At 49.4% G+C, this 24,079-nt stretch overlaps 1 protein-coding gene across 2 annotated transcripts in view; it reads left to right on the top strand.

Moving 5' to 3' along the window:
- Window positions 1–24,079, top strand: part of eapp (e2f-associated phosphoprotein) — a 43,177-nt gene that overhangs the window by 3,124 nt on the left and 15,974 nt on the right. For both annotated transcript variants that reach the window (XM_086005142.1, XM_086005144.1), the window contains exons 2-4: window positions 8,888–9,066; window positions 10,706–10,810; window positions 22,530–22,650. In XM_086005142.1, coding sequence (XP_085861268.1) covers window positions 8,888–9,066; window positions 10,706–10,810; window positions 22,530–22,650 — 405 coding nt within the window. The remainder of the gene's footprint in view (window positions 1–8,887; window positions 9,067–10,705; window positions 10,811–22,529; window positions 22,651–24,079) is intronic.

Raw genomic sequence — 24,079 nt, 5'->3', positions numbered from 1 at the left:
TTGCAAATGGAGGTAGAAGAAGCCTCGAAACAATACCTCACGATCAACACTCATAAAGGTCTCTACCAATACAACCGGCTGGTGTTCGGGGTAGCATCGGCTCCAGCTATTTGGCAAAGGGCGATGGATCAAGTCCTGCAAGGGATTCCTGGGACCCAGTGTTATTTGGACGACATCCTGGTCACGGGCGAAAATGACAGTGATCACCTCGCCAACCTGGAGAAGGTGCTCACTAGATTAAAGGAATATGGACTACGAGCTAACCGCCACAAGTGCGAGTTTTTCCAGAAGCAGATCTCGTATTGTGGCCATGTTATTGATGAAGAGGGGTTATTGATGAAGAGGGGTTACATAAGTCCCCTGAAAAGATTGAGGCAGTAGTCAAGGCTCCAGCACCAGAAAATGTGTCACAACTGAGGTCGTTCCTCGGGCTGGTGAACTACTACCATAAGTTCTTACCAAATTTGTCTACAGTATTACACCCTACTGCAAACGGGGGTACCATGGAAGTGGAGTGACAAACGTAAACGAGCTTTCCAGAAGTGCAAAGAATTGATCACGTCAAAAGAGTTTTTGGCCCATTTCAACCCAGCACTGCCAATTCGTTTGGCATGTGATGCATCACCCTATGGTATTGGAGCGGTGCTGTCGCACAAATTCCCAGACGGGTTGGAGAGGCCAGTAGCCTTTGCGTCTCGGTCACTAACCTCAGCCGAGTGCAACTACGCCCAGATTGACAGGGAGGCCCTCAGCCTAGTATGGGGAGTAAAAAAATTCAACCACTATCTGCATGGGCAGAAGTTCACCTTGCTGACTGACCACCAACCACTTGTCTCCATCTTTAATCCAAAAAAGGGCGTTCCGGTGATGACTGCACAACGGTTACAAAGTTGGCCCCTTTTTCTAGGGGCGAACCAATATGAAATAGAATATAAAGGCACGAAACAGCATGGAAACGCTGATGGGCTATCACGCCTGCCACTGCCTACTGTGGAGGAAGCACCAGCAGTGGACCCTATTGAGATATTTTATTCGTCAATAATTGAACGATTGCCAGTAACTAACGCGGATATAGAGAAGGAGACCCGCAATGATCCGACACTGTCTCGGGTATAGGATTTGACGGTGAGGGGATGGCCAACACATGGCGACTCACTGTTGCCAGCATTCTCATCCAGAAGAGAACAGCTGTCAGTATGCCAGGGGACAGTGATGTGTGGATCCCGAGTGGTGATTCCACCCAAGTTAAGGGAGAGAGTGCTAAATGAGCTTCATGAAGGTCATCTGGGAGGGGTGAAAATGAAAAGCCTTGCTAGGGCTTATGTGTGGTGGCCGGGGATCAATCAACAAATCGAGGACCTAACCAAGAGCTGCTCAGGATGTCAGAAGGTCCAAAATGCACCACCACATGCCCCTCTACACCCATGGGAGTGGCCCTCCTCTCCATGACAACGGGTGCATATTGATTTTGCTGGTCCATTCATGGACTCAATGTTCTTAATAGCAGTGGATGCTCACTCGAAATGGCCTGAGGTGATAAAAATGTCCTCAACCACTACAGAGAAAACGATTGCAGCCCTACGGACCATATTTGCCAGGAACGGCTTGCCAGAGCAGATTTGCTCTGATAACGGACCACAGTTTGTGTCCGAAGAGTTTCGGAAATTTATGAGAAGGAATGGGGTAAGGCATTACACATCCGCCCCGTATATCATCCAGCCACAAATGGATTGGCTGAGAGGTTCGTACAAACCTTTAAAAAGGCGATAAAGGCCATGTGCGATGATGAAATTCCACTACAGCATAAGGTGGACAATTTCCTGTTGGCCTACAGAAATGCGACACATGCAGTTACCAACCAGACCCCGGCCATGATGTTCTTTAACCGAAGGTTGAGATCTCGTCTGGATTTGCTCAGACCAAATGTGCGAAGAAATGTTGAGGATAAACAATTCCAGCACATCAATGAGAAGCCGACAAGGAGCTTCAATGTAGGACAACCAGTCTTGGCCCGTGACTACCGAACAGAGAAATGGCAACCCGGAACGATATGCACAAGGCAGGGGCCATTAATGTACACAGTGGATGTCGGGGAGAACATTGTGAGATGCCACGTCGATCAGATCTTAGCGTCACAGGAACGAGTCAACCCCATGTCTCGCGTACCTGGGGATGAACCCGACATGCCGGTAGCATCTACCTCAGAAACAGTAGCAGTAGAAACTGATGAACTAAACGACGAAAAGGGGCCAGAATCGCCTCCGCACCAAGAACAAGAACCTCAGGAAAAGCGCTATCCAGAAAGGATCAGGAAGCCGCCCCAAAGACTGAATCTATAAATGGACTATTTCTGTTTATTGTGCATGTTAAAGTGTTAATTGTTATTTGAATATTATGGGTACTGCTAATCTAAAAGGGGAGGAATTGTAGTGTATACCTTTTAAGAGGGAACTACTTTTACAGCTCCTGTATACTGTAGTACCGGCAGTGACCACACCTGTATATAAGCATTGAGCATGCCTCTGTACCCCCAGTCTTGAGACTACCCTACTCCAGTAAACACCTGTTGATTGTTAAGTTACAGCATCCATGTAGTTATTGGAAAATATCATACTCTCAGAATCACGGATCTAACAAGGATGTCCCAAAGTGCGTTACAGCCAATGAAGTACTTTTGAAGTGTAGTCACTATTGTAATGTAGGAAACGCGGTGCATAGCAAGCTCCCATAAACAGCAATGTGATAATGACCAGATAACCTGTTTGTGATGTTGATTGAGGGATAAAAATTGTCCAGGACACAAGGAGAACTGTAGTGTGGGATTGAAGTCACCTGTAATATTAATCACTTGGACTTGTGAGTACAGGGCACAATTTCAAAATTTGCAGATGACACAAAACTTGGAAGTATAGTGAACAGTGAGGAGGATAGTGATCGATTTCAAGAAGACAGACAAGCTGGTGAAATGGGCGGACAGGTGGCAGATGAAATTTAACGGCGAAAAGTGCGAAGTGATACATTTTGGTAGGAAGAACGAGAAGAAGAAATCTAAACTAAAGGGTACAATCCTAAAGTGGGTGCATGAACAGAGAGACCTGGGAGTATATGTGCACAAATCATTGAAGGTGGCAGGGCAGGTTGAGAAAGCTTACAGGATCCTGGACTTCATAAATAGACGCATAGAGTATAAAAGCAAGGAAGTTATGATGAATCTTTGTAAAACACTGGTTCAGCCTCAGCTGGAGTACTGTGTCCAATTCTGGGCGCCACACTTTAGGAAGGATGTTAAGGCCTTAGAGAGGGTGCAGAAAAGATTTGCGAGAATGATTCCAGGGATGAGGGACTTCAGTTACATGCATGGACTGGAGAAGCTGGGGTTGTTCTCCTTAGAGCAGAGAAAGTTGAGAGGAGATTTGATAGAGGTGTTCAAAATCATGTGGGGTCTAGACAGAAACTATATAGATAGAGAGAAACTATTCCCATTGGTGGAAGGGTTGAGAACCAGAGGACACAGATTTAAGGTGATTGGCAGAAGAACCAAAGGCGACGTGAGCAAAAACATTTTACGCAGCGAATGGTTAGGATCTGGAATGCACTGCCTGAAAGGGTGGTGGAGGCAGATTCAGTTGTGGCTTTCAAAAGGGAATTGGATAAGTACCTGAAGGAAAAAAAATTTGCAGGGCTACAGGGAAAGGGCGGGGGAATGGGACTAGCTGAAGTGCTCTTGCAATGAGCTGGCACGCGCTTGACAGGCTGAATGGCCTCCTTTTGTGCTGTAACCATTCTATGATTCTAAGCCAGACACAGTTGGGGAAAGCAGGTCTGGCCTTATCTGAAGGACATTTGCGAACCAGTTAGGTTATTATGACAATCCAAAAGCTTTCATGGTTTTATTTTTCTGCTGCCACTCCAGGTTTATTGAATTTGGTTTCCCAACTTTCCATGGTGGAATTTGAACTCACGAACACCATAACTACTAAGGCCACCGTGCCCCAATTATCACCTCTGACATTCAACAGTCTTTGGTGAATCATCGAAATTTACAACAGAAGGAGGCCATTTGGCCCATTGTTCCATGCCAGCTGAAAAAGAGCTATCCAGCCTAATCCCACTTTTCAGCTCTTTGTCTGTAGCCTTGTAGGTTGCAGCACTTCAAGTGCATATCCAAGTACTTTTTAAATGCGATAAGCATTTCTATCTCTACCACCCTTTCAGGCACTGAGTTCCAGACCCCTACCACCCTCTGGGTGAAAATACTTCTCCTCAATTCCCCTCTAATCCTTCTACCAATTACTTTAAATTTAATGTCCCCTGGTTTTTGACCTCTCTGCTAAGAGATATAGGTCCTTACTATCGAATCTATCTCGGCCCCTGATAATTTTATACACCTCAATTAGGTCTCCTCTCAGCCTCCTCTGTTCCAATGAAAACAACCCCAGCCTATCCAATCTTTCCTCATAGCTAAAATTCTCCCGTCCAGGAACATTCTCGTAAATCTCCTCTGCACCCTCTCTAGTGCAAAAACAAAAAAGCAGAATATTTTTTAACATCGAAGATAGGAGCAGGAGCAGGAGTAGGCCATTCGGCCCCTCGAGCCTGTTCCACCATTTAATGAGATCATGGCTGATCATCCAAATTCAGTACCCTGTCCCTGCTTTCTCCCCATATCCCTTGATCCCTTTAGCCTCGAAATATCAACTGCCTTCTGTGGTAGAGAATTCCGCAGGTTCACCACTCGCTGGGTGAAGAAATTCCTCCTCATCTCAGTCCGAAATGGCTTACCCCTTATCCTTAGACTGTGACCCCTGGTTCTAGACTCCCCCACCATCGGGTACATCCTTCCTGCATCTAGTCTGTCTAGTCCTGTTAGAATTTTATAAGTTTCAATGAGATCCGCTCTCATTCTTCTAAACTCTAGCGAATATAATCCTAACCGACCCAATCTCTCTTCATACGTCATTCCTGCCATCCCAGGTATCAGTCTAGTGAATCTTCGCTGCACTCCCTCCATGGCAAGAACATCCTTCCACAGATAAGGTGATCAAAACTGCACACAATACTCAAGGTGTGGTCTCAGCAAGGCCCTGTACAACTGCAGCAAGACATCCTTTCTCCTGTACTCGAATCCTCTCGCTATGAAGGTCAACATACCATTTGCCGCCTTAACCACCTGCTGCACCTGCATGCTTACCTTCAGCGACTGGTGCACAAGGACACCCAGGTTTCGTTGCACTTCCCCTTTTCCCAATCTATTGCCGTTCAGATAATCTGCCATCCTGTTTTTGCCACCAAAGTGGATAACCTCGCATTTATCCACATTATACTGCATCTGCCATGCATCTGCCCAATCACCCAACCTGTCCAAATCATACTGGAGTTTCTCTGCCTCCTCCTCACAGCACACACGCCCACCCAGCTTTGTGTCGTCTGCAAACTTGGAGATATTACATCTAATTCCCTTGTCTAGATCATTAATATATATTGTGATTGTGAATAACGGGTCCTAGCACCGATCCCTGTGGTACCCCACTAGTCACTGCCTGCCACTCGGAAAAAGACCAGTTTATTCCAAGTCTTGGCTTCCTGTCTGCCAACCAGTTCTCTATCCAAGTCAGTACCTTACCCCAATCCCATGTGCTTTAACTTTGCACGCTAATCTCTTATGCGGGACCTTATCGAAAGCCTTCTGAAAGTCCAAATACACCACATCCACTGGTTATCCCTTATCTATTCTACCAGTTACATCCTCAAAAAATTCCAGTAGATTAGTCAAGCATGATTTACCTTTTGTAAATCCATGTTGACTTTGTCCGATCCTGTCACTGTTTTCCAAGTGCGCTATTACATCTTTTATAATGGACTCTAGCATTTTCCCCACTACCGATGTCAGGCTTACCGGTCTATAATTCCCCATTTTCTCTCTACCACCTTTTTTAAATAGTGGGGTTACATTAGCTACCCTCCAATCCATGGGAACTGTTCCATAATCTATAGAATTTCGGAAGATGACCAGCAATGCATCTGCTATTTCTAGGGCCACTTCCATAAGTGTACCCTAGGATGTAGATTATCAGGCCCTGGGGATTTATCGGCCTTCAATCCCATCAATTTCCCTAACACCATTTCCCTACAAATACTGATTTCATTCAGTTCCTCCCTCTCATTAGATCCTATGTTCCCCGACATCTCTGGGAGGTTATTTGTGTACTCCTGTGTGAAGATAGAACCAAAGTATGTATTTAATTGGTCTGCCATTTCTTTGTTCCCCATTATAAATTCCCCTGATTCTGACTGCAAGGGCCCTACGCTTGACTTCACCAATCTTTTTCTCTTCACAGATCTATAGAAGCTTTTACAATCAGTTTTTATGTTCTTCGCAAGCTTACTCTCGTACTCTATTTTCCCCCTCTTAATTAATCCCTTTGTCCTCCTTTGCTGAATCCTAAACTGCTCCCAATCCTCAGGTTTGCTGCTTTTTCTGGCCAATTTATATGTCCTCTCCTTGGATCTTATGCTATCCCTAATTTCCCTTGTTAGCCACGGTTGAGTCACCTTTTTTGTTTTATTTTTATGCCAAACAGGGATGAACAAATTTTGAATGGGGAGAGACTGGGAAATGTTTGCATTCAGAGGGACCTGGGTGTCCTTGTACGTGAATCACAGCAAGTTAACATGCAGGAACAGCAAGCAATTAGGAAAGCAAATGGTATGTTAGCTTTTGTTACAAAGGGATTAGAGTATAAGAGTAAAGAAGTCTTTCTACAAGTATACAGGGGATTGACGAGGCCACAACTGGAGTACTGTGTACAGTTCTGGTCTCCTTACCTAAGAAAATACATACTTGTCTTAGAGGGAGTGCAACGAAGGTTCACTGGACTGGTTCCTGGGATGAGGGGATTGCCCTATGAGGAGAGACTGAGTAGACTAGGCCTATATTCCCTAGAGTTTAGAAGAATGAGAGGTGATCTAATTGAAACATATAAAATTCTTATTAAGGGGCTTGACAGGGTTAATGCTGGGGAATCTAAAACACACGGGGTCACAGTCTCAGAATAAGGGGTCAGCCATTTAGGACTGAGATGAGGAGAAATTTCTTCACTCAAAGGGTTGTGAATCTTTGGAATTCTCTACCCCAGGGAGTGGTGGATGCTCAGTCATTGAGTATATTCAAGACAGAGATCAGTAAATTTATAGGAATAAGGGAATTAAGGGATATGGAGATAGTGCGGGATGATGGAGTTGAGGTAGCAGATCAGCCATGATCTTTCTGAATGGCGGAGCAGGCTCGAGGGGCCAAATGGCCTACCCCTGCTCCTATTTCTTATGTTCTTTGATGTAGCACCTTTCCATCTTATAGGAATCTATCAATTTTGTATTCTATTGGACGATTCCCCATTGCTGATCCATAGTCCTGTTTGCTAACTTTTCTGCCCAGTTATTTTGGGCCAGAATCAGTCTTATCTCACTGATCTTTGCTGTTCTCCAGTTCAGTACCTTTCTCTTTGACTCTTCATTATCCTTTTTTATTCTTACATTTAACCTAATGTAAATTACGAGGTATTTTGATAGGGTGAATAGGGAAAGACTATTTCCTCTGATTGGGGAGTCAGTGACGAGGCTTCATCAATGGGAAGAAAAAGTGAGGAGAGAGATTAGAAGAAATTCCTTTACACAGAGGATTGTTGGAGCATGGAAAAGGCTTCTTCGACAGCACCTCCCAAACCTGCGACCTCCACCACCTAGAAGGGCAAGGGCAGGAGGTGCATGGGAACATCACCACCTGCAAGTTCTCCTCCAAGTCTCACACCATCCTGACTTGGAAATATATCGCCATTCCTTCATCGTCGCTGGGTCAAAATCCCTGAACTCCCTCCCTAACAGCACTGTGGGAGCACCTTCACCACACGGACTGCAGCAGTTCAAAAAAGGCGGCTCACCACCACCTTCTCAAGGGCAATTAGGGATGGGCAATAAATGCTGGCCTTGCCAGCGAAGCCACATTCCGTGAATGAATTTTTTAAAAGAGTCTGTCAATGTGCTCCTGAAGTCTTACTATCCACCTCATTTCTGAGTTTCATGTCATCTACAAATTTTGAAATGATGCCCTGTATACCCAAGTCCAGGTTATTACAGGAAACTTTGTGCTATCCGGCACCGACGGGACCGAGCTGTTGCCGTTCCCTCAAAACTGCCGGACACTCCAGCGCTAATGTTGAAAGATACGGAAGCTTCTGAGCTCCGTATCTGTCAACAAACCCTGTTGCTTCTAAACAGTCCAAGCGTCTCTGTAGCTTAGCAACAGCTTCAGCAGACCTTACAGAGCTTGACTTGAGGAAAAAAGCAACGAGAAAAAAAAACGTAACGAAAACGGCACCTGATTTTTGCTGGTGGCTCAAGCACAGTTAGCCTCCGGATAACAAAGTTTCCTGTAATATATATCAAAAAGAGCAATGGTCCTAATACCGACCCCTGGGGAACACCACTGTATACTTCCTTCCAGTCTGAAAAAACTGTTCACCACTGCTCTCTGCTTTCTGTCCCTTAGCCAATTACATATCCATGCTGCCACTCCCTTTAATTCCATGGGCTTTCATTTTGCTAACAAGTCTAACCAAGTCGTAGAGTTGGTTGCAATGGGATACGTATAAAATGGATTATTTTGGCAAGTATCTTTGGAGTTGTGATTTACCTCTGGCATGTCAGTATTGGCATGCCCTACCTTCCTCATCGCCATTCTGTGACCAAGATTGCCAATCCTGGGGAACTTCCCATATTTAATGCAGTATTTTTCTGGGGCCACGCAGTGTAATTGTTCCCCACACACATTCCCGGTACAGGTAGGGCGTTAATTGGAGGTAAGCTCTGAATATATTCTTGCTTCCTCCAGCTCTGAAGACGAGTTAGACATTCTCCTCCATGGCACGCCTGAACGCAAACGCAAACTGATCAAGGAGTACTTAACAGGGGAAAGCGAGTCCAGCGATGATGAATTTGAGAAAGAGATGGCAGCAGAGCTGGATTCCACCATGAAGGTCATCGAGGGCAGCTGGGCGTTAGCAGCTGAAGGTATGTTCAGAGCTTTTCACTGCTTCTCCTGTCAGTTAAAATACCGTGCTAGAAATATTTTATATCATTCCTGTGTCTCCGGTTTTACTCTCAGGTTTTAATAAATTAAACTCCACAGATGGTTATTTTCTCGAGCGAGTATTTAAGTAGATTTCTGGGTGAGGCACTGACCTTTCACCTGTGTGACCTCCAGCTCAAACTAATGGGACGCAAGTCTGCTGTGTATCCAAACTCTCAACTCTGATCCTCATGAGCACGAACCCGCTGAACAACACTGTCTCAAACTGCGCACTGATTGCAAATGAATTAACCATCTTTGCGGATTCAGATTGTTAACGTGGAAAATTTCAAAGTAACAGCTTTCTTGGGGCTGGTGCACATTGGGACAGTGTAGAGGGAGCTTTACTCTGTATCTAACCGTGCTGTACCTGCCCTAGGAGTGTTTGATGGGACATTGTAGAGGGACCCGTGCTGTACCTGCCCTGAGAGCGTTTGATGGGACATTGTAGAGGGACCCGTGCTGTACCTGCCCTGAGAGCGTTTGATGGGACATTGTAGAGGGACCTGTGCTGTACCTGCCCTGAGAGCGTTTGATGGGACATTGTAGAGGGACCTGTGCTGTACCTGCCCTGAGAGCGTTTGATGGGACATTGTAGAGGGACCTGTGCTGTACCTGCCCTGAGAGCGTTTGATGGGACATTGTAGAGGGACCTGTGCTGTACCTGCCCTGAGAGCGTTTGATGGGACATTGTAGAGGGACCTGTGCTGTACCTGCCCTGAGAGCGTTTGATGGGACATTGTAGAGGGACCTGTGCTGTACCTGCCCTGAGAGCGTTTGATGGGACATTGTAGAGGGACCTGTGCTGTACCCGCCCTGGGAGTGTTTGATGGGACATTGTAGAGGGACCTGTGCTGTACCTGCCCTGAGAGCGTTTGATGGGACATTGTAGAGGGACCTGTGCTGTACCTGCCCTGGGAGTGTTTGATGGGACATTGTAGAGGGACCTGTGCTGTACCTGCCCTGAGAGCGTTTGATGGGACATTGTAGAGGGACCTGTGCTGTACCTGCCCTGAGAGCGTTTGATGGGACATTGTAGAGGGACCTGTGCTGTACCTGCCCTGGGAGTGTTTGATGGGACATTGTAGAGGGACCTGTGCTGTACCTGCCCTGGGAGTGTTTGATGGGACATTGTAGAGGGACCTGTGCTGTACCTGCCCTGGGAGTGTTTGATGGGACATTGTAGAGGGACCTGTGCTGTACCTGCCCTGAGAGCGTTTGATGGGACATTGTAGAGGGACCTGTGCTGTACCTGCCCTGAGAGCGTTTGATGGGACATTGTAGAGGGACCTGTGCTGTACCTGCCCTGAGAGCGTTTGATGGGACATTGTAGAGGGACCTGTGCTGTACCTGCCCTGGGAGTGTTTGATGGGACATTGTAGAGGGACCTGTGCTGTACCTGCCCTGGGAGTGTTTGATGGGACATTGTAGAGGGACCTGTGCTGTACCTGCCCTGAGAGCGTTTGATGCTGACAAGAGTTCCATTCCTCGCACCAACAGTCCATGCCTTGATAAGTATAATTTTCACGTAGAAAAGCAATTTTAACCTGCTGTTGTCACCTTGATCCTTCATCTTGTCAGGTGCTTCCTCCAGTATCGGAGGCTGTCGGTCCCGAGCTGTTCCCGAGCCGCAGTACTACGATGAGGTGTACTTCGACTCAGACTCTGAGGCTGAAGATGAACAGGGTAAGATTCCGCTTATTCTGCTGCCTTACTTGCAGCTGGAAGACCTTCAAACCCGGGAACCTGCACAACGACCCGGACTGTGTTTCAGGACTAAGAGGTTCAGGACTAAGATCCCCGTATCAGACCTCTGGTGCTTTCAGATAATGGATCTGGTTTACCCGGGGCCTGATGTCGTTTGGATTCCTGGGTTCGCTTTAGTTTCATTTTGGTTCAGAATGGTTTATTATTGTTAATGTGGAGGAAACTCTGAGCACTGGCCTCGGAGCCCCAGGCTAGGGACAAGGAAACAACATCAGCCAGGGTTCCTGTGGTAAACCACGTTCACTATCGTATCACTGTTAGTAGTTAGCACTGTTCACCACTGTTCGTTATAACTGTATCACTGACCACTATTGTATCACGGTACGAGGTCGCCTCTTGCCACACTGCTATACCTGGGATGACCACCGCCGACTCCGCCTTGGCTCCACCCACCAGGCCAGGTATAAAGGTGAGCGACTGACTGGTATTCCTCCTGCTTGGATCGGATCACCCACGAGAGTGGGCTCTGTTATTTAGTCAATAAAAACCTTTAGTCACCTTCGTAACTCTTCGCCTTTTATTGGAGGAATTGATAGGTATATCAATTTTATTGACTAAATTTAATGATGTCCGACAACGAGTCACAACCGGCGGAGGAGCCACCAGCGCAGCTCCCAGGAGCACAGCCACACCAGCCAGCTTGGCTGCGAGCCCTCAGACCGCCGTACCTGGACCTGAACCCACGAGCAGCAAACTCAGCCGCAGACTTTAAACACTGGCTGGTCTGCTTCGAATCATACCTGAGAGAATCCAGCGTCCCTCAGGCATCCAAACTAAGTGTCCTGCAGGCGCAACTGAGCCCGAGAGTATACACTCTCATCGAGGACATGACTACCTACGAGACCGCCATCAACCTGCTGAAACAGAAGTACCGGACCCCGGTAAACTACATGTACGCTAGGCACCTCCTAAGATCACGGCCGCAACAGCCAGGAGAATCAGTAGCCGAATTCTCACAGGCGCTATATGCACTCGCCAGGAACTGTGACTTTAAATCGGTGTCGGCAGCCGAAAATACTGAAGATAATATCCGCGACGCATTCCTGAAAGGCCTACGGTCCGAGTACTCACGGCAAAGACTGCTGGAAGCTAAAGACCTCAGCATGGAAAAAGCTGAAGCCCTCGCTATCTCCCTGGAAGTGGCCCACCAAGATCAGGAAGCATTCACCAGGTACTGCTCGCGACCCTGGGACTCGGGCCCGACCCCTACCACAGCACCCTTCCCAGCGCCGCCCCCGGGACCTACCTCTGCGTCGGCGTCCCGGACCCGACCGGCCCCGCCACCCCCGGCACCGGCCCCGACATCGGGCATCCGCGATCGGGCCGCCGGCTGTTTTTTTTGTGGCCAGGAGAAGCACCCGAGGTCGCGCTGCCCAGCCAAGAACTCCACATGCAGAACCTGCCTGAAGAAAGGCCACTTCTCCAAGGCCTGCAGGAGCGGATCCTCAGAGGCCAGCAGTGCCGCATGCGAACTATGGGGGCGGCCATCTTCGTTTAGGGCAACTGAGGCCAGCATCCCCACACATGAGTCATGGGGGTGGCCATCTTTGTTTAGGGCAACTGAGGCCAGCATCCCCACACATGAGTCATGGGGGCGGCCATCTTTGATTAAGGCAACCGACCCCAATAGTGCCTCATGTGAGCTACGGGGGCAGCCATCTTCTCCGTCATTTTGCCCTACCTCGTGGGAGACGCCATTTTACTCACCACGCCCGACCGCCTCGCCCGCAGATGACAACAACTCGCTCAGCTACACACTAGCTTCCGTCACCCTGGACCAAGCCCGCCCGCACCATCTGTCCAAGTCAATGATGGACATCAAAGTGAACGGCCACGCCACGACCTGCCTGTTCGACAGCGGAAGCACGGAGAGCTTCATCCACCCAGACACGGTGAGCCACTACTCCCTCTCTGTCCTACCAACGCGCAGCCGAATCTCGATGGCATCGAGGTCCCACGCCACGGACATCAGCGGCTACTGTGTCGTGACCCTGTCGGTTAAGGGCACGGAGTATAAAAACTTTAAACTCCTCGTCCTCCCCCATCTCTGCGCTGCCGTCCTACTAGGGCTGGACTTCCAATCCCACCTCCAAAGCGTAACCCTAGCATACGGTGGACCCCTCCCCCCACTCACAGTCAACAACCAGCAAACGTTAAACCGCCCACCGCGTAACACCTGCAGCCTCTCCACCCTCAAGGTCCCGCCACCCTCTCTGTTTGCTAACCTTACCCCTGACTGCAAACCCGTCGCTACCAAGAGCAGGCGGTATAGCGCCGGGGACAGAGCCTTCATTAGCTCTGAGGTGCGGCGCCTCCTGAAAGAGGGCATTATCGAGGGGAGCAGCAGCCCCTGGCGTGCCCAGGTCGTAGTCGTAAAGACCGGCGATAAAAACCGCCTGGTCATCGACTACAGCCAGACCATAAACAGATATACCCAGCTGGACGCATACCCCCTCCCCCGCATATCTGACATGGTCAATCAGATTGCACAGTATAAAGTATTCTCGACCATCGACCTGAAGTCGGCCTACCACCAACTCCCTATCCACCCTGAGGACCGCCAGTATACCGCCTTCGAGGCGAATGGGCGCCTATACCACTTCCTTAGGGTCCCCTTCGGTGTCACTAATGGGGTCTCGGTCTTCCAAAGGGAGATGGACCAGATGGTTGACCAGAACGAACTGCAGGCTACATTCCCCTACCTAGATAACGTCACTATCTGCGGCCGCGACCGGCAGGAACATGACGCGAATCTGGAGAAATTCCTCCGTACGGCCCAACGGCTGAACCTCACCTACAATAAGGAGAAATGCGTGTTTAACACCACACGCCTTGCCATCCTCGGCTGCGTAGTGGAGAACGGAATCATCGGCCCCGACCCAGAAAGAATGCGCCCCCTCATGGAGCTACCCCTCCCCCACTGCCCTAAAGCACTTAGGAGAACCCTGGGGCTTTTCGCCTACTATGCCCAATGGGTACCCAATTACGCGGACAAAGCCAGACCCCTCCTGAAAGCCACTTCCTTCCCCCTCACGGAGGAGGCGTGCGCGGCCTTCTCCCTCATTAAGGGAGACATAGCCAAGGCCACGATGCACGCAGTGGACGAGTCCATCCCCTTCCAGGTGGAGAGCGACGCATCCGACTTCGCCTTAGCCGCCACCCTAAACCAGGAGGGGAGGCCAGTGGCCTTCTTCTCAAGGACCCTACAGGGCCCCGAGATCCGACATTCGTCGGTCGAGAAAGAGGCCCAGGCGATCGTGGAGGCAGTACGGCGCTGGAGGCACTACCTGGCAGGCAAACGATTTACCCTCCTCACCGACCAGCGTTCGGTGGCTTTCATGTTTAATAACAAGCTGAAGGGCAAAATCAAGAATGACAAGATTTTGAGATGGAGAATCGAGCTCTCCACCTACGATTATGAGATCTTGTACCGGCCAGGCAAGCTGAACGAATCCCCTGATGCCCTTTCACGAATGACATGCGCCAGCGCGCATATCGATAGGCTTCAGACCCTCCACGACCAGCTCTGCCACCCCGGAGTCACCAGACTCTACCATTTCATTAAGGCCCGCAACCTGACCTACTCCATCGAGGAGGTCAGGACCATGACCAGGAACTGCCAGACCTGTGCGGAGTGCAAACCGCACTTCTATAGGCCGGACCGAGCAAGCCTGATCAAGGCCACCCGCCCCTTCGAGCGCCTGAGCATCGACTTTAAGGGGCCCCTCCCGTCCTCTGACCGTAATGTGTACTTCCTCAACATCGTTGATGAGTACTCCCGTTTCCCCTTTGCCTTCCCCTGCCCCGACATGACCAGTAGCACGGTCATCAAGTGCCTGAATGCCCTCTTCGCCTTGTTCGGGTTCCCGAACTATATACACAGCGACCGGGGCTCCTCCTTCATGAGCGAGGAACTCCGGCAATTCCTCCTAGAGAGAGGTATTGCAGCAAGCAGGACCACCAGCTACAACCCCAGAGGTAACGGTCAGGTGGAAAGAGAGAACGCGACGGTATGGAAGGCCGTCCTCTTAGCCTTAAAGTCTAAGGGCCTCCCAACCTCCCGCTGGCAAGAAGTCCTCCCGACAGCGCTGCACTCCATCCGGTCATTACTTTGCACGGCCACTAACACCACCCCCCATGAACGAATGTTCGTTTTCCCCAGGAAGTCGACTACGGGAACCACTCTACCAACCTGGCTGACCGCCCCGGGGCCGGTCTGGCTGCGGAAACACGTGAGGGCCCATAAAACGGACCCCCTGGTCGAGAGGGTGAACCTCCTGCACGCCAACCCCCAGTACGCCTACGTGGCGTACCCAGACGGGCGGGAGGACACTGTCTCCCTACGAGACCTCGCACCCTCAGCCGATCCGGAAACACCGCCACCACCCCCCCCAACCCCAGCCCAGGTAGACGGCATGCCGGAACCCCACGAGCCCTCGCCGACCACGCAAACACCAGCATCAACACCGGATAAGGCACCAGCACCGGATAAGGCAACACCACCGCTGCGGCGATCGGAGAGGCTTACGAAGCCTCCGGACAGACTGACCTACCAGAATTGGTAGTACACTTCACCCCGCCGGACTTAATTCTAAACAAGGGGTGAATGTGGTAAACCACGTTCACTATCGTATCACTGTTAGTAGTTAGCACTGTTCACCACTGTTCGTTATAACTGTATCACTGACCACTATTGTATCACGGTACGAGGTCGCCTCTTGCCACACTGCTATACCTGGGATGACCACCGCCGACTCCGCCTTGGCTCCACCCACCAGGCCAGGTATAAAGGTGAGCGACTGACTGGTATTCCTCCTGCTTGGATCGGATCACCCACGAGAGTGGGCTCTGTTATTTAGTCAATAAAAACCTTTAGTCACCTTCGTAACTCTTCGCCTTTTATTGGAGGAATTGATAGGTATATCAGTTCCCAACCCTGTCGCTGTCCAGTGACACCTGCTGCAAAGGGTGGATTCCAGGCTTGCAGTGATGACTTCTGCAGTCAAATAGCCTGCCAACACCCACTGTCGAGGGTCAGGCATGAAGATAGATCACTTGGGCAAGGTAGTAAGTACTGCTGGCTCTGTGGAATTATGTCCCAGTGAAAGTTAGCATCTTCAGAGGGAGAAGAGAAAATGGGGAAGATGGGGGGGACTGATGGCTACAAACGGCCCACAATTAGTGGGGTTGGATTTAGGTAGTGCTGCTGTAAACTTTGCAGGACGGGCGGGGGTCGGGGTCCCTCAGCGAGGGTTGGGCAGGGCTCAGGGTCCCTCGGCGAGGGTCGGGGTCCCTCCACGCAGTGGTCTAGGGTGGAGGGTTGGGTCCGGTTCGAGGTCTTAACTTCACATCCACAGCCTACAGTCTTGCTCCCAGGCCTCTGCCAGCACCATTGCTGCTGTGAGCACTCGAGTGTGCAGAAGTGACTCGGAGGAGTGGCCTGCTTCTTTGTTCACCATCTTGTGAGCAGTGCCTGGTCCCAGCTCGATGCTTTCCCGAGGGCAGGAATTCTGTGCATCTGAAGGATTAAGTGAGCTCAGTTGGAGTAACCTGTCTTCACATTTCAATAAATGTGTCGGCCAGAAGTGTTCTATTTTGTTACCCAGCAGATGTCCTTGAGAGCTAAGTCTCTTCCCCTGCAATCGCTGCTCCAGCCACATCTCGTGAAGAATGTGCAACAGCGACTTGATCGGAAACAACATGAGCTACAAATTTGGAGGGACTGAGAGGTGTTGTGGAGCCATGAGCCGCTGGCAAACAACGACATCAGCCTTTCTAATGGAGCACGGGGATTCCCCGTCACCCGAGTAGCCTCATAGGGACATAAAGCCATGTAGGGCTTTCCATGTGGATAATATGGGTGTGATAGTGTAGTGGTAATTTACTGGGCTAGTAATCCAGAGAACACGAGTTCAAATCCCACCATGACCGTTTGAGAATTTGAATTCCGTTTAAAACTAATCTGTAAATAAAAGGTGACCATGAAGCTGTTGGATTATTATAAAAACCCAACGAGTTCAATGATGTCCTTTAGGGAGGGAAATCCTGCTGTCCTTTCACAGTCTGGCCTCCATGTGACTCCAGTCCCACACCAATGTGGTTAATTCTTCGCTGCCCTCTGAAGTGGCCTAGCAAGCCACTCAGTTGTATCAAACCGCTACAAAGAAGGCCCACCACCACATTCTATAGGGAACTAGGGATGGGCAATAAATGCCAGCGACGCCCACATCCCGAGAATGGATAATACAAAAAAAATTACTCTTTCTACAGAAATGTGAGCCAAAAGTTCTGATCAGCATCATTTTTGTTTCTTTTGTAAATGAGAGGATTGCTTTGGAGTGAAGGCAGTCCCCTAGCCTTCCCTTCCCTGCAATTGAAGAATGAATTTAATGATTTAAAGCTGGTTTTCGTTTACTGCTGGTTGACTAATGGGTGAACGGGTTCACCTTCACTCGGACAGTGTTAGATCCATGTATCTTAATGTTGTGTCCTTCAATAATCAGACTGCAGGGAACGATTCAACAGGTGTTTACTGAATGAGGGTTACTCTAGAACTAATTGTACAGATCACTACTCAGGGTTTATATACAGGTGTGGTCACTGCCGGTACTACAGTATACAGGAGCTGTAAAAAGTAGTTCTCTCCCTTAATAAGGTATATATACATTACATACATTACAATTCCTCCCCTTTTAGATTAACAGTACCATAATACTCATTTAACAATTAACATTTTTAATATACAATGTTATATGAAAATAGTCCATTCATATATTCAGTCTCTGGGGAGGCTTCCTGATTCTTTCTGGATAACGCCTTTCCCGAGTGTCTCGCTCTTGGTGCGGAGGCAATTCTAGCACCCTGTCGTCAGTTGATTCATCAGCTTCCAATGCTATTGTTTCTGAGGTAGATGTGACCTGTACGTCGGGTTCCTCACCAGGTACGTATGGCCGAGACATGGAGTTGACTCGTTCCTGTGACTCTAGGATCTGGTCAGCATGGCGTCTCACGATGTTCTCCCCAACATCCACTGTGTACATTAGTGGCCCCTGCCGTGTGCATATCGTTCCTGGTTGCCATTTCTCTGTTCGGTAGTCGCGGGCCAAGACTGGTTGCCCTACATTGAAGCTCCTTGTCGGCTTCTCATTGATGTGCTGGAATTGCTTACTCTCAACATCTCTTCGTACATTTGGTCTGAGCAAATCCAGACGAGATCTCAACCTTCGGTTAAAGAACATCATGGCCGGGGCCTGGTTGGTGACTGCATGTGTCGCATTTCTGTAGGCTAACAGGAAATTGTCCACCTTATGCTGCAGTGGAATGTCGTCATCGCACATGGCCTTTACTGCTTTTTTAAAGGTTTGTACGAACCTCTCAGCCAATCCATTTGTGGCTGGATGATATGGGGCGGATATGTAATGCCTTACCCCATTCCTTTTCATAAATCTTCGAAACTCTTCAGACACAAACTGTGGTCCGTTATCAGAGCAAATCTGCTCTGGCAAGCCGTTCCTGGCAAAAATGGTCCGTAGGACTGCAATAGTTTTCTCCGTGGTGGTGGAGGACATTTTGATCACCTCAGGCCATTTCGAGTGCGCATCCACGGCTATTAAAAACATCGAGTCCATGAATGGACCAGCAAAATCAATATGCACCCGTTGCCATGGAGATGAGGGCCACTCCCATGGGTGTAGAGGGGCATGTGGTGGTGCATTTTGGACCTTCTGGCATCCTCAGCAGCTCTTTGTCAGGTCCTCGATTTGCTGATCGATCCCCGGCCACCACACATAAGCCCTAGCAAGGCTTTTCATTTTCACCCCTCCCAGATGACCTTCGTGAAGCTCATGGAGCACTCTCTCCCTTAACTTGGGTGGAATTACCACTCGGGATCCACACATCAAGGTCCCCTGGCATACTGACAGCTATTCTCTTCTGGATGAGAATGCTGGCAACAGTGAGTCGCCATGTGCTGGCCATCCCTTCACCGTCAAATCATATACCCGAGACAGTGTCGGGTCATTTCGGGTCTCCTTCTCTATACCAGCGTTAGTTACTGGCAAGCATTCAATTATAGTCGAATGAAATATTTCGACAGGATCCACTGCTGGTGCTTCCTCCGCAGTAGGCAGTGGCAGGCGTGATAGCCCATCAGCGTTTCCATGCTGTTTCGTGCCCTTATACTCGATTTCATATTGGTGCGCCCCTAGAAAAAGGGACCATCTTTGTAGCCGTTGCGCAGTCATCACCGGAACGCCCTTCTTTGGATTAAAGATGGAGACAAGTGGTTGGTGCTCAGTCAGCAAGGTGAACTTCTGCCCGTGCAGATAGTGATTGAACTTTTTCACTCCCCACACTAGGCTGAGGGCCTCCCTGTCAATCTGGGCGTAGTTACGCTCGGCTGAGGTTAGTGACCGAGACGCAAAGGCTACTGGCCTCTCCGAGCCATCCGGGAATTTGTGCGACAGCACCGCTCCAATGCCATAGGGTGATGCATCACACGCCAACCGAATTGGTAGTGCTGGGTTGAAATGAGCCAACACCTCTTTTGATGTGATCAATGCTTTGCTCTTCTGGAAAGCTCGTTTACATTCGTCACTCCACTTGCATGGTACCCCCGTTTGCAGTAGGGTGTTCAGTGGGTGTAGTACGGTAGACAAATTCGGCAAGAACTTATGGTAGTAGTTCACCAGCCCGAGGAACGACCTCAGTTGTGACACATTTTCCGGTGCTGGAGCCTTGACTACTGCCTCAATCTTTTCAGGGGACTTATGTAACCCCTCTATCAATAACGTGGCCACAATACGAGATCTGCTTCTGGAAAAACTCGCATTTGTGGCGATTAGCTCGGAGCCCATATTCCTTCAATCTAGTGAGCACCTGCTCCAGGTTGGCGAGGTGATCACTGTCATTTTCGCCCGTGACCAGGATGTCGTCTGGGTCCCTGGAATCCCTTGCAGGACTTGTTCCATTGCCCTTTGCCAAATAGCCGGAGCTGATGCTACCCCGAACACCAGCCGGTTGTATTGGTAGAGACCTTTATGAGTGTTGATCGTGAGGTACTGTTTCGAGGCTTCTTCTACCTCCATTTGCAGGTACGCCTGGGCCAGATCAATCTTAGTGAAACGTTTCCCTCCAGATAGCGAGGCGAAAATATCTTCAATCCGTGGAAGCGGATATTGTACAGTGTGAAGGACTGGGTTCACTGTCACCTTAAAGTCCCCACAGATGCGAACCTTCTTTGGTTCCCCAGGCGTATTACTCAACGACCTCTTCATTACAGGAACGATGGGTGTAGCCCACTCGCGACAGTACTCCTGAACGTTCCAAACCTTCCAGCTCTGCTTCGACGGCTGGGCGGATCGCATAAGGTCGGGCCTTAAAAAACTTTGGGCTTGCATTTTCCACTATTTTGATCGTCGCTGTTATGCCTTTTAGTGTTCCGAGTCCCTGCTGGAACACTTCTTGTGCGTCAGTTAGCATTTTTGACAGTCGTCCAGGTGTGACGTCGTCATCCTTTTTGGCATCTACAGTCAGTGCTTGTATGGAATGCCAATCTAGCTGTATCTTCCGGATCCATTCACGTCCTAGTAGTGGTGGTCCTCCATCTGGCAATACACATAGGTCCATTTTTGGTGTTTCCTTGCCGTTATATATAACGTTCACCCTTATTTTTCCTTTGGGGTAGACTTTTTGCCCCGTGTACGTCTTCAAGACAATCTTTGTATCTCTCAAGGGTATATGTGAGAATAGCCGCTTGTAGTCCCTTCGGTTTATGACTGTTAGGGCTGATCCTGTGTCCAATTTCATTTTCACTTGGACTCCTATCTTGAGCGTGACCCAGATAGTTTGGTGATCCTCCGTTTTGATCACATTATGTAGTTTCAGACAACCCAGCTCCTTGCTTCCGGAGTCTGTATCACTTTTCTGTTCGTCTGAACTACTCTCCGTCACCTTATGTACCTTCTTGTACTTCTCCTGTGGAGATTTCTTGCTGCTGGTTTTCTTTCCCGACCTGCAGACTCTTGCTATGCGTCCTACTTTTCCACACTGTCTGCACACTTTGTCCTTGAACCAGCAATCATTATGGTCGTGTGTTGTTCTGCCGCATTGTTCCGTATGACATTTCATTTGTGCCATATTCTTGCGGTCTCCGTTGTATCTCTGCAGCGCCCCGTGCGGCTGCTTCGTGTGATACTGCAATGTTGAAAGCCTTGTCCAGCGTAAGATCCTTTTCTGAAAGAAGCCGTTTCAGGGTTCCTTCACTTTGAAGCCCACACACAAACTTGTCCCTTAAAGTATCTGCTAGTCCCGTTCCAAACTGGCAGTGTTTCGATAGCTTGCGCAGTTCCGTTAAATACTCAGCATTACTTTCATCTTTATGCTGGTTCCTTTTGTGAAACTTAAATCTTTCTGCTATCAGCAGCGGTGTGGGGTTTTAAGTGGTCCTGTAGGATTGACACTATGTTTTCAAAATCCTTTTCTACTGGCTTCTCTGGGGTTACTAGGTTTCGTAGTAAGCCATACGTTTTTGCACTCATTGAATTCAACAATACCAGCGCTTTCTTGTCATCTGGCACTTCATTCGCCTTGCAGTATACTTCTATGCATTCGACATATGTCGTCCAATCTTCGACTTCATTGTCGAACGCTGTGATACTGCCACTCTTCGGCATTTTTGGGTGTGGTTAGACTGGCTTAAAATGGCGTCTCCCGCGCTTTCTTTCCTTCCCCGCTGCAGCTTAAAATGGCGTCTCCCGCGCTTTCCTTTCTTCCCCGCTGCGGCTTAAAATGGCGTCTCCTGCGCTGCTGCCAACGCCGCTCTCGGCGGTCCTCGTGGCAAATGGCGACACCCTGTGGGTTTCGTGCGCTGCTCCTGCGCTGCTGCCAATGCCGCTCTCTGCGGTCCTCGTGGCAATGGCAGCGCCTCGCGTTTTCCTGCGCGCCTCTCTTCCCCCGTTGACGCTCGGCCCTTGAACACCGGCTGCGCTCTGCTCTCTCTCGTCTCTCTCCCCGTTGACGCCGCTCGGTCCTGAACACCGGCTGCGCCCTGTGCGCTCTGCCCTCTCTCTCTTTCCCCCCCCCCCCCGTCGACGCTGCTCGGCCTTTTTCTGTGCCGCTCGGTCGGGCTCTAGCCGCCGCTGTCCGGGAAGGGTCTGCGCAGTACCTGTTGCCAGCCCGTTTCGCTGGACCACCATGACTGGAAAGCCAAGCCTGGCTCTCGACAGCCTCCCCTGCAATGCTCAAATCTCCGCTGGATGACTGGGCAGTTGCCCGTGGTCGACGTCCGTGCTTCTGGACTCGACCTCCTTCCACTGTTCTCCAGGAGCGAATCCCTGGGAGATGATGCAGAGTTGCAGGTAGGTTCGAATCTGTGTCGTCGCCAATGTTAGATCCGTGTATCTTAATGTTGTGTCCTTCAATAATCAGACTGCAGGGAACGATTCAACAGGTGTTTACTGAATGAGGGTTACTCTAGAACTAACTGTACAGATCACTACTCAGGGTTTATATACAGGTGTGGTCACTGCCGGTACTACAGGATACAGGAGCTGTAAAAAGTAGTTCTCTCCCTTAAGGTATATATATACATTACACACATTACAGACAGGCCCACTAAACGTTGCCCTAATCCTTGCAGAAGAATGTGATTCAAGGAAGAAACGCAAGAAGAGGCAGAAGGTTCTGACAAACGATGAGCTGTTGTACGATCCAGATCAAGATGACCGTGACCAGGCCTGGGTCGACATGCAAAGGAGAGGGTGAGTGAACCTTTTCTCTTTGCTTCGTGTTGAAGGAGGGCCTTTCTCCTGGTGAGGTGGCAGCTGACCTCTATCAGCAAGAGACTGGAGTGCCTGAGCTTCTGGGATGTTTGAACGCACGCTGCTGGACTGGCTTACAGTACCTAGTTCCAAACAGCAAGCTGTGAAGATTTACCAGACTTGCCTCAGTTCCTAATCTAACTTTTTGATGACAGTAGGACAATTCTTGGCTTCCATCCTCACTGCCCAAGGTCTCCTCCTTAGCATCAACTTCTTGAGGTGATCTCGATGGTGCCAGCTCATTAAGGTTTTGGAATAAGTTTTGCATCGCACATTGTTTTAGAATTGGATGTTGCCATCCTGGGTTTTGAATCCCAGTTGGTTGGTTTTGTTGACGAGGGGGGTATTAATCTGGGCAGCTCAGCCTATGGCTGAAGGAAGGGGGGTAATTGTTTGAGACTCAGACACTGTCTCCTCCCTGTGCTTTCGAGGATAACCTGGGGTGGTTGGAAGGGCGAGCTGAGGACAGTGGAGGGACACTTGGGCAGTGGGCAAGGACGAGGATGGAAGCTAAAGAAACAGCAGTCCCCAGGAGCCTGTGGCATTGAAATTAACTGACACGGGTCCGAGTCTCAAAACTACAGAGGGGACTGAACTACAGGGGAATATAAGATACTAGCTGGGGGAGCCCGGCTTTGCCAGGGCTGTTTTGGGGTGGGCGGTTTAAATCGAGTGCCAGGCTTTGGACCCTGTCTGTGTCCCTCTGTGAATCTGCTGCTGGGCAACATTTTAAATCGAGTCCCAGGCTTTTGGGCCCTGTCTCTGTCCCTTTGTGAATCTGCTGCCGGGCAACATTTCTACCTTTTAATACCTTGAAAGATGAAAGTGAAAGTACTTATAAAACGTTTTTGGTAAATCTTATGTTATTTTTAAGAGATACTAACTTTCAAAGTAGTTTGAGCTGGAAGCTGAAGTCATGGCACTGAAACAATGGCTGCCAGATCCCCGAGATGAAAACGATTAGTCCCGCCCACACACACACCGATTGGCCAACCATCAGGGGACCGTACTGTAGGATTGGTCAATCGTGACGGCACAGGATTGGTCGAACCTTGACGTCAGTCAATCAATGCTAGCAGATAATGAGTTTAATTTTGAAGGTTTTTCGCATAAGGCGCGAACAATTTTCGTCCGACCGAAAAGTAAATACGCTTCCCGGAAGCGTAAGCTTTCTTCGGAGGTAACGCGCGCGTAGGTACGCGGTATAACTTTCGAGCGCATAGCCGGACAGACGCACACCCGAGGACAGACAGACAGAAGGACAGACAGATCGACCGCTTTATTATATACTAGCTGAAGTGCCCGGCGGTGCCGAGGCTTTTTCGAGGGCATGTTGTTGTTGGAAGAGAGAGAGAGCGACTGGGGGGAA

The sequence above is a fragment of the Somniosus microcephalus genome, chromosome 13 (genome assembly GCF_052327205.1).
Source record: "Somniosus microcephalus isolate GS21.2 chromosome 13, FLI_Smic_1.0, whole genome shotgun sequence".
Classification (NCBI taxonomy): domain Eukaryota; kingdom Metazoa; phylum Chordata; class Chondrichthyes; order Squaliformes; family Somniosidae; genus Somniosus; species Somniosus microcephalus.
The sequence above is the reverse complement of the archived record's forward strand: the minus strand, read 5'-3'. Positions and strand labels throughout refer to the sequence as shown.